General features: G+C 38.2%; 2 protein-coding genes across 2 annotated transcripts in view; both read right to left on the bottom strand.

The window, feature by feature from the left end:
• Positions 1 to 3,008: 3,008 nt before the first annotated feature.
• On the bottom strand, positions 3,009 to 4,794 carry LOC149019173 (polygalacturonase-like). Its single transcript, XM_089154489.1, has 4 exons — positions 4,286 to 4,794; positions 3,877 to 4,166; positions 3,530 to 3,758; positions 3,009 to 3,438 (listed from the first exon to the last, which is right to left on the bottom strand). The coding sequence occupies exons 1-4, from the start codon at positions 4,739 to 4,741 to the stop codon at positions 3,217 to 3,219; spliced, it is 1,197 nt and encodes a 398-aa protein (XP_089010615.1). The 5' UTR covers positions 4,742 to 4,794; the 3' UTR covers positions 3,009 to 3,216.
• A 5,228-nt stretch (positions 4,795 to 10,022) lies between these two features.
• The window catches only part of LOC149019172 (squamosa promoter-binding-like protein 7), a 29,704-nt gene continuing 22,762 nt past the window's right edge, over positions 10,023 to 16,964 (bottom strand). Inside the window, exons 7-10 of the mRNA XM_089153229.1 lie at positions 16,667 to 16,802; positions 13,099 to 13,252; positions 11,773 to 12,345; positions 10,023 to 11,146 (exon numbers count right to left, since the gene is read on the bottom strand). Coding sequence (XP_089009355.1) covers positions 10,832 to 11,146; positions 11,773 to 12,345; positions 13,099 to 13,252; positions 16,667 to 16,802 — 1,178 coding nt within the window. The 3' untranslated portion in view covers positions 10,023 to 10,831. The remainder of the gene's footprint in view (positions 11,147 to 11,772; positions 12,346 to 13,098; positions 13,253 to 16,666; positions 16,803 to 16,964) is intronic.

Below are 16,964 nucleotides of genomic sequence, written 5' to 3'. Positions count from 1 at the left end.
TCACTAATCAATTTACCTCTCTTAACTCCTCCATCTGGCCAAGGAACACCACCGTGGCTCGAGTGGCAGGAGACATTGAAACGGTTAACAAGGAGTTATTCGATACCTACGATGCCCCCCCCCCATCTATTTCATTTCCCATTTCTCTTCTACGATCACTCATTAGTGTCTATTCTTTCTTCAATGGGCAGTTTTCCACTAAATTAGCAACCAAACCATGTTAAGATGAAGGTTCCCAACTCGGTGAATGAACTTTTGAAGTGGTGGGAGTCTGTTGGAAACTTCCTATCCATCGAAATTCAGTGTATTCTTTTGGCGCTCACTGAATGCGGGTTTATCCCTTTGAGATACTTTTATCCCGATGGACACTACAACATGAGGTATGTTTTCTTACCAAAAAAAGAAAAGTGAAAGTAAGGAGATAATAGTAATTTTGGCAAATATTGGTTTTGATCAAAGATTTCATTATTGCCAAAGGGGTGGTTAATTTTTTTACTAAAGTAAAAATGTACTTAACATACCATCGAAGAATTATTCAGTCGGAAATGGCCAATACTTCTTGGGTGAAGAGGTCATGGGAACGACACTCCCTATGATATATGTAATAGACCCCACCCCCATAATATAAAGCTAATAATTCTACCCAAAAAAATAAAAAGTTATACTACTATATACAAGTACAGGGACTCACATTTTGGTTCTTGTTTCACAATATCAAAATAATTTTACTTTTTTCGCTAAAAGGGTCATTTGTATTAAAAAGCGAAAAACTCATACAAAAAACAAAAGGAGCCAACCATCAATCCCGCAACATCAGTTGCCCCTAAATACACCCAACCTCACAGGTTCCATTTCACATCAACATATAAAAGAAGTCAAAATCGAGGCGCGACGACCGTAAGCCTCTAGATCAAGTTCACTCGCAAGATTGCTGCTAGCCAGGGTGTATTAACATTTGAAAGAACCCCGTCTCGCAGCCCAATTTGACAAGCAGGACAGCTTGATTGATTTTTCTATAACAATGGGAAATTTTCCAAGGATGGCTGGCAATAAAAAGATCAACACCTCTCCAGATTGCAAGAAACACCGGGGAATCTTCCTTTGCTGAATCAAGACCACTACGACCCCTTTGAATCACATTCAATCCATACGCGTGGTATATCTAACTTTACCGCCCACTCTATAGCCTACATCAATGCCTCCATTTAAGCTTCAAAATTAGTTTTAATACCTAAAAAAGAGTTGAAATTAAAAAGAACAATTGATGACTCATCTCTAAAACAAAACACCCACACCAGCCATACCCGGAACGCCCAGAGAACCGCCATCGGCATTTAGCATAACCCACCATGTTGAAAGAGATACCCAAAAATTTCTTGAGGAGGAGTAGGGCTCTTAACAGAAATTTTCGGACCCATCGCCGCGCTTGAGCGAACTACTTGGAGATGCCTTTCTCGCTACCAATTACATAATCATGATGAGCCGAGATCAAAGAAGATATGATATAATACCCAATTTTTAGAAGTAAGCACTCCTCATATCGATACTTATCACGCAGCAAACCACGAGATAATACAAAAAGCGAGGAAGCATCCATGAAACCACATAATAAGACTTTGCCTGCTGTCCCCACCATTTATAATTGTCTTAAAGAGTAGAGGTAGCTTAGAACTCATACCAAACCATCCACACAAAGACTCCCAACAGCTACGAGCAAAAGAGAGTAATGAATAAAAATATGAGTAATATCTTCGGAAGCCCCTAGACACATACCACAACGTGAAGCCAAGGAGATTCCTTTGGACATTACAATTGCATCAATCGGGAGCTTCCCCCGAAAGACCCACCAACAAAAAATCTGCTGCCTAGACAATAATTTCAAATTCCAAATCTTCTTCCGCCCAATCCAAAACCGCCCCATTTTTCCTATGCATATCACGGGCTGATTTTATTGAGAACTCCCTTGAATAGTACCAATCCGATTGACAAATATCCTCGTGAACACCAGTGGGGAGATGGATAAGAATTACTAACTTCAGAACTTCTTTTAATCGAGGGGATTGGACCCTCATTAAACACTACTGCCAATCAAGAAAGTAGTCCACCACTTTAAGTTTCAATTTTTTTGCCAAAATAAGAGGAACCTCAAACTGAGCAGCAACAGTAAAGTCTCCTAACCAGCAATCCTTTCAAAATGTTATTTTTTTCCCATCACCCACTATCCATCTCTCATGAGTAGCAACAAAATGCCAAACCTTTTTTAGCTCAAAAAGAATCGAAGAGTGAAGACTAGAATGCCGCAAATTACCTACAGTTAACTGAAAATGTAATTGTGGGTAACTTGTAATTTTGAGTGTGGGGTGCCGCATAATTTAGGAGGTAATAGCGGGTGATCAAAAGTTTTACTCCCTTTATAGCGGTTCGTGTAATTTACTCAAAAGAAAACAAAGCAGTAGACTAAAATGCAGTGAGAGAATAAATTTTGTGAAACCTATGTAGTGAAAATATCATATACTATATTCTACCCAAAAAAAACTACAATATACAAGTACAAACTCTCATTTTGGTTACTCTTTCACACCATAAAAATACATTTACTTAATAAGATCTTTTAAGAAAATGTTCGTGTCCCACCGGGCGTGCTATTTGAATTTCATCCAAAAAAGATCTTTTAAGAAAACTCTCTCTTAAGATTTACATTTCTTTTCCACAATTTTAAAAATTGCAAGGGATGAAGTAGTGACTCCACATGAATTTGGAAGGGAGGTAACAGTGAATTTTCCTTTTTATTCCTAATTTTGATCAGATTGCAGTCACTAATCAGTTCAAACCCTAATTAAACCCATAAGGGCAATTTTTCATCACCCATCGCTAAGCATATATTCCTTCAAGGTGAAACATGAAGTCTAACAACCTAGATAAAAACTTTATATTTTTTGGTAATGGCTAGACCATAAACTTGAAATGGAAGAAATAGTACCAACCAGTCTTGTCTCTTCCATGGCTAATCGATTTTATTTTTTTATTTAATTATATAAAATGGTACAAGATTGCTTCTTGAAGTTACTAACTTGCTGAAGACATGACAAAGAATACAATTTCCCTGGTTTAACATAAATTCTGGTTCCATAGAGAAAGAATTGAATTTACAAAGAAACGACTAAAAATTTTTATTTTTTTTAATTTACAAGAACTATATATTATATATGTCAATTCTTATCTAAGACAACTTGGTGGGTTGACTACACCAGCAGCGTTACCATGTATATTCTTGCAAAATGATTGTGCAGCTTGATCATTGTATGTGAGCTTTATATTTTGCAAACCAATTCCTTTGCATGGTGTGGTTGCACTGCAGTTGAAGAACACGGCCACTGGAGTTGCAGATGTCCCAACTATGTTTGTGTATGTGACTCCACTTATTTGTATTCCTGAGTTCTGTAGAATAAATATTAATACAAGTAAGTATTGATGATCACCCCAACTACTTCTTCTAAAAAAAAAATAATTGTATTTATATATTGTTTACCTGATTAGGACAACCTGTGCTGTGAGGGCAATAGTTTTGATCAATAACAATTGGGTTTTGGACGTTTTTCATCACAATTTGCTTAAAAATCACTCCTTTCACAAATCCATTGCTAGGCCTTCCCCAGGCTTTGATCCTTACTCCATTTTGAGTTCCATTGAACACTACACTCTTCACGATCACATTTTCCACTGTTTCTTCTTCTTGTCCTGAACCCAAACTTCCAATGCTGCAGCATATTACATACTCCTTTACATTAGCATACGTACATAAACAAATGTATTGCCAACATTAAAATAAGTTAAGAAATTTAATTAATTATCAATAATTTATTAATTTATCCTCACCTTATACCATGTCCGGGGCCACATGAAATACGTTGGATTGTCATATTTCGTGTGCCCGATCCAATAGAAATGCAATCATCTCCGGTTTTGATACCGGTATTGAATACACGAACATTTGTTGATTCTTGAACATGTATACCATCTGTGTTTGGACTATCACCTGGAGCAATGATGCTCACTCCTTGTATTAATACATTTTCAGATGAATATACAACCATGTGAAAGAGTTTCGCATTGATCGATTTCACGTTTTGTACTAATATGTTTTTCGAGCTATAGAAAGAAAGTGACTGCAAAAGCAAAATCCAAATGCAACTATGTCAAAAATGATACAATGATGAATCACTTTCAACTAATTGTGAAAGCTGTATTTTAACTAAAGCATGCACCAGGGGACATATGTACATACCGCTGCACCAGTGGGACAATTCTTATTCCCAGAAGCCTTGCATGCCCACAAGCTGGTGCCTCTGCCATCAAGATATCCATTTCCAATGATGGACACCCCGTCCACAGCGTAGAACATAATCCAATTTTGAGAACTAGCCATTTTCTTGTAGTCAGGAGCAACCAGGGTTCCATCTATACGAAATGTAATCTTCGAGTTCTTGCATGGTCCTTGGAACTCAATCGGACTGAGCAAGAACCGGCCCTTACGTGGTATGTTTATGGTTGAAGCCTCTGATGATTCACAAGCAGTTGCCCAAGCTGATAATAGAGCCTTGTTCACATCTGTTTTGCCATCACCTATTGCCCCAGAATCAGTGATGACATTGATATCAACAGCATTTGTCAATGGTAAGAATAAAAGGATAGCAGGGATTATGAGCAATAGAAGAAGAAGGGAGAATCCAAATCTTGCCATGTTAGACTTGAAGCTTCTCTGTGAGATTAATTGAGTAGATTTGGAACTAAGAACTTAGAAGGGTTTGTTTGAATGTATTTGGTAAGTGGATGTTGGGTTCAATTTTTATAGTGGGAGCAAACTGTTGTTGTTGGGGACTTGGCAAGGGTGGCTAGAAGAGGAAGCAAAACAGCGCCCAAATGGATTAGAAAGAAAGTCTGTTGTTAGGGTTATATTCCATGTATTTGAACTCTGGAAGGATTTCTAAAGGCACCGCCGTTAACTTGAAGAAGAAATTTTGTGCTGAAATACATTCATTCCAAACAAATCTTTAAACGCAAGTAACAGTGTAACCCTAGTATTCTGTTTTATTGATTCTAATTATCATTTGTAAAATATATATCTGCTCTAAAATTGTTAATAAAGTTGACTCCCAATAAAGAATTCCTTGGCAAAAAACTGCTGTACGAATGCTTCAGAAAACGATTACTCGTTTGTCAGTTTTAGATCTTAAAAACTATTGGAGTTTATTGAGTACTGATTGAGTTTGTTTAATAAAAAATAGTATTTGATTTTTATAATTGATTTATCTTTGAATTAGTTTTTTTATTTGCACAGCCCAAGTGTATTGGACTTCTTTGTTATCTCTATGATTCTACTCCTTTGAGTTTCTTTCACTTCGTTCAATTTAAACATCCGAATTTTTTACACAATTTCTTCGTAAAGTTATGCTTCCACCACAAGTGATGAATAACAGCATCAAAAACCAATTTGCGGAGTACATGAAGAGTTGTATTCTCCATGTCAACTACCTGAGCTTCCTTAAACAAACTGAAATGTGAATGGGTCCTCTGCATCTGTTTCATCCTCTACTTCTTGGTTATGTGGATACAGATCCTTTACTTGGTTATGTACGTTCAACATGTCTGGCTCTGCCACCTCAATAATGTGCCAACTTAGCAATGAGCCTCTTGAAAACTGGATCAGCATAATATAGGTGACGCGCACAAAACTATAAGATATAAAGCAAAGTACGTAGTTCCACTAGGTGGTTATCAGAGCTATGCTCATCCACTTCCTTGCATGCCATGAATGAATCCAAAAGAAAAAATCTCACGAAGTTGAGGAGTCAGGTCCGTCTTTAGAGGAGTGGCAACCTCGTTACCTCTAATGAGGGCCAAGTGGGATGGGTGTGTGTGCGGGCGCACAGGCCAGGGGTGGCGGGGGGAGGGGGGGTGCACGGCCAGGGTGTGGTGGGTTAGGGACCGTGTGCAAGGCCAAGGGAGCTGGTTGCTCGTGGTGTGTGCGCGTGGGTGCACCTGTGCAAGGCTATGGTGTTCTCACAGACTTCTCGTCAAGCGTCTATGTATGAGGTGCTAGTTGCTTGGGAGCAGTTCGTGAATGCAGGGCACTGTGTGAGTTCGTTTGTGACTGTAGGCCATGAATGACCCAGCCCCAGCGAGTGCAACTATAGGCCACGACCAGCTCAGTGGGAATGTGTATAAGTGTGAGTGCGCGCGTGTCTCAGTTCGGACAAAATCAAAGAGGAAGGCTATGAATTACCTTCTTTGCTTCGATGCAGATGAGTACAGGTGAGTGAGCACAATGGGCAACATGGCTTTGATGCAGGGGTGGACTAAAGTTAGTGAGGTGAGCGAGCTTGCTCGCACGGGTTGGGTTGGATATTAGGGTGGTCTGAAGAATGAAAATAGGATCACAAATAAAAGAGTAATCTAGACATTTTATCAACGTCAGGGATATTTTTGGAAATGAGGTTCATCCGGGCCAGCTTGCGCGCACCACAACGTCAGGGATATTTCGATCATATTGAAAAAATTGAATTCCAAGCATAGTACAACATATCGCCGAACAAATTTCGGCAGTTCGGCAGTAACCGAACGAACCCGAAATGGGCAGAAAATCACCCAAGACCAATGTATCGTGAGAATCTTTATTTTTTGCGATATTTTGGCAATTTCTCACTATTTTTATGTGATTTCTCTCTCGATTCTATTACGAAATCTTCAATATCAATGGACAATCTTACCAATTCTATCCTAATGATTCAAGTCTCAAAAGACAATGTGTCAAATGTGGTTAGAGAGGAAAATCTACATAGAATAATTTCTTGAGATAATTCAAATTATGAAGACATTTTATGGCAAAATCTTTGAGATCAATGAGCTTACCGGTTATATTTCAGTGATTTACGCCTCAAAAGTTAACGTGTCAAATGTGGTTAGAGAATAATATATACATGAAAGAATTTATGGAAACAATTTAAATTATGAAGGGATTCTGTAAGGGCCTGTTTGGTTACGTGAGTCTGGAGATTTCAAATCTATGTAATCATAATTTATAAAATTAAGAGCAAATTGCATTGGCACCCCAAAATGGAGACTTTAAAACACTGACACCCCACTTTATGTTTAAAAAACACAGACACCCCATTCATTAAACACACTAGTCCATTCTGTTAGTGAAACCATTAATTTGTTGTTTATTCTTTTTTAATTCCAAAAATACCCTCATTCCCTTCGTCGTCGCCTTCGTCGTCACCAGACCTGACGGTTCTTACTCCGTCCCTGGCCGTAATTACAAGGAGTATAATCTCTATGGCTTCTCTTCTTGGCTTCAAGATCACGTCACCAACTCTGAAAATTGGCCCAAGATCAGAACTTGTCTCTCCCAATCTCATGTCTGCTCCAAGCGCTCCCAGGGCTTCATCACCGCAGATCAATTCTTCATGGCTCACATCACCTCTCTTCAGGCAATTTTTAATTTCCTCTCAAAGTTCCCATTACCCACTTCTTAATCTTCTTTCTTACTTTGTCATCTAGCGTTGTTGATTTTGTTATTCTGATGATTTTACAGTCAGGATGTTGCAAGCCTCCAACGGTGTGCGGCTATGGTTATGTGAACTCAACTATGTGGAAAAACCCAACTGCAGATGCTGACTGCTATGTCTGGAACAATGATCAATCTCAGCTCTGCTACAGTTGCAACGCCTGCAAAGGAGGACTGTTGGGGAATCTGAGGCAGGAATGGAGAAGGGCTAACATATCTTCATCATCACAGTCGTAGCTCTGATTTGGGTTTGCCTAATCGGTTGCAGTGCCTTCAAGAACGCCCAGATAGAAGACCTCTTCCGACGATACAAACAGGTGGACTTAGGATTTCCCTTTTTCTCCCTTTTGAGATTAATACCCAAGTGGCAGGACTTTTGAAAATCTTCAAGATTCACAAAACGAGCGGAGTTACCAAAGCAATTTGAAAGAGAGAGAAATCCTTCAATTTCTTCAAAAAGCTTCTCGTCGCATGGAATGGCGAGAGGTCCTTGGTTGTTGATGCCGTACTCTTCTTCCGCCTGCACCAGAAGTTTCTTGAACACCGGATGGTTCAGATAGGTTGTTCTCACCATGAACCTTCTACAACTCGAACCGACGCACATTGCAACGTTTCTCAGAGGGGATATTTCGGCCACCCGATCTCATCGCAGCCAATGCCACTTTTTGTCGCCATTGCCGCAGCATCTATCGTAACCTCACATCGACTCTCCACTTCGTCGCTGCTTCCTCTCCGGCGGCTAAGCTACCTATGCTCTGTCTTGTCACCTGCTCTAATAAGCCTGCTTCTTCCACTAATTTTTAGGCCTTTTTATTTTCTTCTTTCATTTCTCCTTTGGATTCATTTCGATTCGATGAAACAAAGCGAGAGATTATTGTGAATTTCGTGTGTGTTGACAATCGATTCGATGAAAGAAAACAGGAACTGAAACCCTAGTTCGAACCGAAGATCTTCCTGTAAAGAGGTACTTTAGTTCGCGCTTGTATCTGAAATTGTTTTTCTTAGCATGCGATCGTGCTGTGCTTTTCAGTCAATGTTGATTGGAAATTTTACTCTCTTCATTGGTGTGTTTCTATCTCCAGAGTGTTATCCACCAGTACTAGAGTTATGGTAGAAAGTCTACCGGAGGTGAAGGTGGACAGGGTGAAGCAGAGGAGATCTGAGTGTGGAAAGAGAATAGATAGGGTAAGGGCATTTTTGGAATTAAGGAAAAATGAACAGTGACTTAATGGTTTTACTAACAGAATGGACTAGTGTGTTTAATGAATGGGGTGTCTGTGTTTTTAAAACATAAAGTGGGGTGTCAGTGTTTTAAAGCCATCATTTTGGGGTGTCAGTGCAATTTGCTCTAAAATTAAATGTTTGGTTGTGTAATGAAATTTGTGGATTCATCCTAAAAATTTATTTGATCGACATGATTTTTGTGAATGTGCAAATGTATAGCTTTTTTGAAATCTCTGAATTTCACCCCTTACCCATAAATCTACATATTCACATTTTTAGTGTAAAAAAGTGAATCTCTAGATTTCATGAATCTAGAGATTTTTACAACCAAGCAACATGTTAAATGTGACTGAAAGAAAATCTACATGGACGAATTTATATAAAATAATTCAAATTTACCAAATATTGGCATCAAATTAAGGTAAACACCAAGTTTGAGCCCAAAATGACCAAAAATACCCCCTAAATGAGGGGTCGAAATCTGTTTGAACAAATGCCAAATCTCACCGAAACTTTGGCGAACTTTCGTTCCTTGATTCCAAGTATTTCCAACCGTCAATTGGAAACAGTTCTCAACGGTGACTAACACATTGCATCTATTTTAAAATTTTGCACAGTTGGAGCGGTGTCCTGAGATTAATTGCAAAACGAAGGGAGTGTATAGAAAACTTTATTTTTAAGCAAATTGCATTGGCACTCCAAAATGGAAGCCTTAAAACAGTGACAGTCTAACTCTCCATTTTATGCTTGAAAAACAAAGACACTTCAAAATTAGATTTTCATTTGACACATTATGAAACTTTATCATGTCCATTTCTCATCAGCCATTTCCCTCTGGATGAAGTACACTAGACATATGTCTACCAATCACTCCAAAGGTTGAGGTAATATTTTATATTTACAAAATAGAAAAAAAATTATTTTAATTTAATCTGAACCTTTGATGTGAGTGTGACTAATGAACATGTGTCATTTACCTAGAAGGAAATGAATAGTACATTTATTTGTCAAAAATGAACCAGATAAAATTCAAACACATTATTCCAATTAATCATTGAAAATGGCTAAACCACTATTTATTCTTTTTCCTTCATAGTTTGATAGAGATTTTTTAAATTGAAAGAAAATAACATTAATTTAACAATTTTCTATAACAAATTGGACTAATATATTCAATAAAAATCAATTTTTAGGGCCTCTGCTTTTCAAATATAAAATAGGGTGTAGTGCTTTAAGGCCTCTATTTTGGATGTCGGTATAATTTGCTCTTATTTTTATAAATAATAGATGGCTCTCACAAGATAATAAAATAATAATAATAATAATAATAATAATAATAATATTCATAAATTAATTAATTTAAATTATAATAAAGAAAGAAAGAAAGAAAAGGAAGAAGATATCTCAAAAACTGAATTGGTGTAATTTCCCCCTCCTGATTCTTCCACCATAGCCTCGTTTGTAAACACTGAAAGTACCTGACGGCAACATGATTTCATCTATCTCCGTTGCACAATAAAACCTCAACTTTCTATTACACAATTAAACCTCCACCACCAGCCAGGGAAAAATCCAAGGAATCAGCTTTTGGATTAGCTACAGGTTAGGTTTCCATAACTGGGTTCATACAGACTCTTATCATGACTTCATGGCTGCAGAACCATCTACTCTTTACAAAGTTCATGCCTAAATAGAACCACGGAGCAGGATCAACAGTATGCCCTTGGTCATAGATAAACCAAAATTCACCTATGTTACAGAGCGAAAATAAATAAAATGGGGAATCTATTCCCTGTTGCACATTTCTTTACCACTGAACTAATCAATGCTCTACAACCAGAAGGCTATTTTAACTGCAGATGGTGAACCAGAGGGAATCACACAAACTCATCAAGAGACGCAGCAGCTGGTGTTGTCAGCAAGTTGTTACAACCTGCTCATTGTTACCAGAATCACATCGGCAGAAATTTACATGGCAACACACAATCAACCAGGTAAAATGACATACTCTGGGACATACTCTGGGCCAACTGAGAGATTCTATGGCTCATGGTTACTAAATACACATCGACGAATAGAAATAGCAATTTCCCCAACCTTTTGGGGGTGAAGGAGGACACTGCATATCCCAAAACACATGACAACAGCTGCAACAAAGAGCACAAGAGACCGTGGTCTCATAAATGTTGTTGGAGAGATGAATACACCTGGCTTCCGCATCCGTAGATTCATTTGATGTGCTTGACACTTCAATTTCCTATGAACATCTCCATTTACAAGTGGCTCAAATAAAGTGCTTTCTCCAAAATCTGTAGCCGTAGTTGTTTCCAAATTTTCTTCTCTCTTTTCCAAATCCTGGGAAGCCCAAGAACAAAGTTTAGAGAGATTCTAATGCAACCAAAATAACATTTCTGAAATCAATGTAATGAACATCTATGTACCTTCACCCAAATAGAGAAAAGATATAGAGGTATGAGACCAAACTAAAATTTGGCAGAACGCCTTCAAAAAAAGAGATCAAGCGCTGACAGTACTTAGATTCTCTCCTCTTTTTTCTCAGGGGTGGCTAATGCGGAAGTCCTTGAATTTCGACAAGGCAAAATCTAACAGACGGTTTCCATACCCACCAGAATGAAGCAGGAAAAGTACAAAAGCAAAAGCCAAAGAAATCTTGCCTTGACTTCAACCCAATGTCTACCATGCTTAAAGTGGCATTGTTTGGATATACCTAAGGAAACCTTGTTAACACAGCCAATGTTAGGTTTCCTTGCAGACCCAACTTCCACACCACCCGCGATCCCCCAACAAAAAATTAAAAATAAATAAACAAATAATTATCAATCCTTCTAAAATAATTTTTGTTGTCTTTCTGTTTTCATAATAAATCCCTCCATCAGGCACCACAGATATTTCAAAAAGATTCTTATTGGAAAAAAGGGGGAAAGAGAGAGGGAGAGAAGAAGAAGAAGAAAAATTGGTACCTGATTACTATTTGGAAATATAGAGAAGTTGCAATCTCCCTTATAGCTTTGATCAGATGCATTCTTTCTCGAGTTTCCCAGACGCACTACTTCTGAATTCCCGGCATGATGACAATTTTTCTGGACAGCTTCTCTAGCATGATTCAGAGACTTACGAAATTGTCTCATATTAGCATCATCAATTCCATCAATGCTATCCAAGAACTCCATATGGATCGGAATTTTTTGAGATTTTACAATTTTCTCCAAAATAGTAAATAACTCATTCTCAATGAGAAAATCTAACAAACGATTTAACCTTTGAATGTTTGTACTGGTCAAAAACCCCTGAAATTTTTCTAACTTTGGCTCCTTCAACAACCATCCAATATCTAAAACAAGTTCAGACATGGCTGCTTGCTTTAAAGCAAACAGCTCGCACGACTCAGATAAAACATCCATAACTTCAACCTGATGTCTCTTTGAACAGAGAGATTCTTCAAACCTCTGCTGCACTATCTGCATTTCAGAACATGTTTCAGCGTCTCCAAAGAGGAGCGGAACGAAGTTGGACAAACCCGATTCATTTTCAACCTACAGAAGTAATAAACAACCATTTAGGGTGATTCTATACATCAATTCATGATTTATGCAATAATAATCAACATTTCAGACCTTGTCCATCTCAGTTACTAGCGTCAGACATGAAAAATACATACATATGTCTATGCATACATATAACACAAAGGACCAAAAGATGGCATTCAAACTGCAAGGGAAAGAAGTAGAAGTTACATATATATGTTTTTCAATGGATAAACCTTCCAATAATAAACAAATTAAACTGAATTAGGAAACAACAGAAACGAAGGAAACCCTCATTTTGATACTTGGCAGTTTATATATCAAGAAACTAAGAACAGAAAAAAATGAGAGCCAAGGACATGAAAATGCCCTGGGAGAACCAGTCGAGCAATAACATAAGATGTGACTGTATATTGCCAACAAATAAGTGCTAATCTTCTTTACATTAGAAAAAATATCAACAAAGAAGAATCCCAGAACGTAGGATCCATTTCCAATAATGAACATACACCGGTGACCAGCCAAAGAACATAGTTATGGTTGATAATGTCCAAATTGTGAAGGGGTGACAAAGAACAGATAAGAGTTGCATCCAAACAGAAATTTCGAGTACTATTTTGTGATAACCCATAATTTAAGAACAAAAGAGTTGAATCATACAGAACTCAATACTTAGCAAAAAAATGTTCCAAGAGAACAACAACAACAATAAGCCTTGTCCCAACTAAATGGGGTCGGCTAAAATGTTCCAAGAGAACACACCTCAATAAATGCAGGGCCAAATTGAGCTGGCTCTGTGTGAGGGATATATATCTTGAACATTTGATGGTCACAACTGTAAGCTTCGCTCTTCCCATCTGGAATTGCAACGCAGCAATCATGTTCAAGGTAGTTGCCAGCAAAAGACACCAAAAGACTGCAAGAGCAACCAAATATAGCTTTGGTGAAGAGAAGATATCCCAAAAGAAGACACGGTATCTCCATAAAAAAAACAATGATTTTTGAGTACTGCGTTCCTAAAAAATGTTTGGTACAGTAGCCTTCACAATTATGAATATTTTTGTCAAATTGAAATAAAATTAAATTCAATTAGCATTACAGGATGGATAAGCACCAATCCAAGGGCCTCAAGTGAAGGAACAAGTAGCCTCCAGACAAGCAAGCACTACTGACGTTAGCTCATCGAGAAACCAAAGGCTCTTCAATAATGCTACTAAAACAATTTGTAAGCATTCCCCAGCAACTGGTTTCAGCTACTTGAAAATATTTTTCAACTCAGAGCCTACCCCATTGTCCTAAACTAAAAGAAAATATAACACCACTTAGAGAATACTCTGGAACAAGCTTTTTGCACCCCAGCGATGACTATTTAGTACAAGGCCTGCCAAAATAGGATGAACAAAGTACTGATTCTATGTCACAGACCCCCACTTAAAATATAACTGAATAATGTAAGATAACATTATTTGCTAAGAACTTAAGGTTCCTTGCACCAAGTAATCTCAAGAAAAAGAAGAAAAAGTCTGCCTAAAAAATAAAAATTAGACATCAATCAACAATAAACTTTACAAAAAAGTTGTATAAACAGGGTTACTGGGAATGGATTTGTAAGAGAGCATCCATGATATCCTCAAGGATTCTAACCTGAAACCCTACTTGCAAGCCTGAGGACCCGTGGATCCAACAAAAGGAACTTGTGGGGCATCCAATTAGAGACCACTAGATTAGCATATGAATCCATGGATTTGGATGGTGGAGATTAAGGTTCTACCGCCATGTTCGAATTCGGAAGAAGATTGGACTCAAACCCGAACAGATTGGAAGGTGGATTACCAGCTTCCAGGAGTGGAAGGCGGATTACCAGCTTCCAGGAGTGGAAGTTGGGTGATATACCCAAGTCCAGGTATGAGCCTTAGGCCTCCCCCATAGCTTGTACTCATGTCTCTAGCAAGACAATGACAGGGGCTGTTGGCCACCATCCTGCCGCCATAGGTACTTGGTTGGTCAGCACAGTATGGGAAATCCAAGGTTTTTATGAGCTTAAACCGCTATTTAATAGCTTTAAACCCAGATTTCGGGATCATTTTATTGTTAGACGCCCAAGGGTTATAGAGTGAGTCAAAGGGAGCTTTTCAAAGAGAAAAACATCGGTGTTTGAGGCAGAAAGCTTGGACCTTCACAAAATCTTCAATTTTGATGGTAAAAATATCAATCTCTTCAATTCTCTTCTGTTCTTCCTTAATTTTGAGGAGATTGATGTGATAAATTTATGGTGGAAAGTTATACTTGATTGGAGAACCTTTGTTTTCCATCAACTCTAATCAAATCTAGCATGAGAGATGAGATCCACATCTTTCCCAACTGCAAAACATTCCAAAATAGGATCATCTTCTTCTAGATTGATTAGATCTTTAGATCTAGATTGTCCTTTTTATTGTTGTTGTTTGTGAGTGTTTGGACGTGCATCAAAGCCAAAATACATGCCTAAGATTAGCCTAGAACCCCCTGAGGTTTGATCAAAGTGTGAATTTCGGATCTAGGCTTCTGTTCGCGACCCTAAGCGGTCAAGGTCGATTGAGCCAAACAGCCCTGACCGAGCACCTGCTTTGTTGTCTGGTGGTCTTGTGTTTGATTTAGCCAGAATGAAACCTAAACCTAATTCTAACCATACCAACATGATTCTAGGAATTCCAATGAGTTGTTAGAGCAATTGATTGTGAAGTTTGGATAAATTTCAAGGGTTTTGGACGATCATTCAGGTGAGGGAACAATATGCAAATAGGTCTACTACTCATCCCTTACATATGGTTTCTATTTGTGTCTATGATGTACTACGAAGCTTGTATATGTTGTTTAGGATATGCATGCATTAGGTGCATCATAGGAATATGATTAACATGTTTATTTAATTCCTTCTTTATTATATGACAAAAGGCATGTCGAGCTAGGAGTTGACATATTGCATCCATATTTATAAATATATCAAGGGTTGTGGTTTAGACCGTCGCCCTTGGTACTTCTTGCATACAATAGATGTGTGTGTGCATATATATGACTATTTAGATGCATGCTTAGGGACCTTTTCACATGTTGCTACCCTTTCAGCGAAGACATTGAGCATAATGACCCATGATAGCGGTAGGTGACTGGTAGGTGTCCAAAAGACAATTGAGAGCTGTAAGAAGACATGGTACTACTAGTGTATCATTCATAGTAGAGTTGCAAATGGTATGGGTTGAGCCCGTGGGGTGCCTAAAAGATGATTGAGAGCAATGAGGGGACATAAAGTGCTACTAATGTATTATATGTGGATGACCATAAGGGTATGGGTTGTTCATCCAAAAGACGGATAGGAGTCGTGAGGATCGACATCCCTAGATTGGGAGGGATACCGAACCAACAAGAGCAATGTGGCTTGAGGAAAGGTATCTTGACCATAAGTGGCATGACACGTAGATAAACCTTTGCATTGCTAGGTATTTCCATTAACACGTGCCAATCTCAAACCAATGGTCCTCATGTGATCATGATGGACCTACTACTCATACCCTAGTTGTGATAAAAAAAAAAAAAAGTGGTGACTTACCCTTAGACCCCCACAATCATGGGCGCCCAAAAGACAATTTGAAGACATGAGGGGCCAGTGTGAGTGTGAACCTACCCAGGAGGAGATTGGTGATGATCTCGATGCGTGTTCACCTAGATAGAAACCAACATGGTTAGCATAGTAGACAACATCTTAGGTCATCATCTCATGTGCATTCTTCATTTCATATATGTGGATTGTTACCTCGCAAGTTCTTTAGAACTCACCCACTTTTGGGGCGTTTATTTTTAGACATGTATGCAGGTTATGATGGATACGCTAAGCAAGAGATCCCTACTCTTATGGAGACTTATGAGGTGCCTCCTATGGAGGCATATGAACCACATAACGGATTGTGTGCTTGCATCGAGTGCTCATATAGAGCGTAGCTTGCCTAGGATTTCCTTTCTTTGTTGGGGTTTGAGATAACATTTTGTGACAGTTTAATTATTAAATTTTGAAACAAAGGATGTAATTAAATATTAACAAGCATTTCCATCCCGTTCTTGTGATGGTTCCCATTCTTTATTTATTATACATGACATTTGTTCCTTTTTGCTCATGATTATTATATTATATTGATTGTTTCGATTGTAGCATCATGACAGTTGATCTTGTGACTATGGATCACACCCGCAAGCAGTTGGGTTAGTCCATTACCGTCAAGTAGGGTGTGACAGCATCAATTGCAATAAATTCACCAAATGAATTTAATGCATCAACAACAAAGAGACAGGAACATACCGAAATTTAGGCTGGTTTAAATTACTACCACACACAACAAACTCCATAGGCTTGCCAGTTTCCAAACAGATAGGATTAACATGGTGAAGTTTTGGGGCCTGCACCTCCACTTTGACATTCATCAATGACGTTCCATCTGCACTCAGTAAATCAATCCATCAGCAATGAAAAAGTAGATTATTTTAAATTAAGGCACACAAAAACAAGAAGAAATCAGCCTCTTCACAACTTCATGGGGTTTGCCACATGTTTCCAAACAAAAAACAGAAAGCATAGTGAAATAAAAATATATACAAAA

The sequence above is a fragment of the Hakea prostrata genome, chromosome 4 (assembly GCF_041222555.1).
Source record: "Hakea prostrata isolate BN-2017 chromosome 4, UWA_Hpros_2, whole genome shotgun sequence".
NCBI lineage: Eukaryota > Viridiplantae > Streptophyta > Magnoliopsida > Proteales > Proteaceae > Hakea > Hakea prostrata.
Note: the sequence above shows the minus strand (reverse complement) of the source record. Positions and strands in the feature narration are given on the sequence as shown.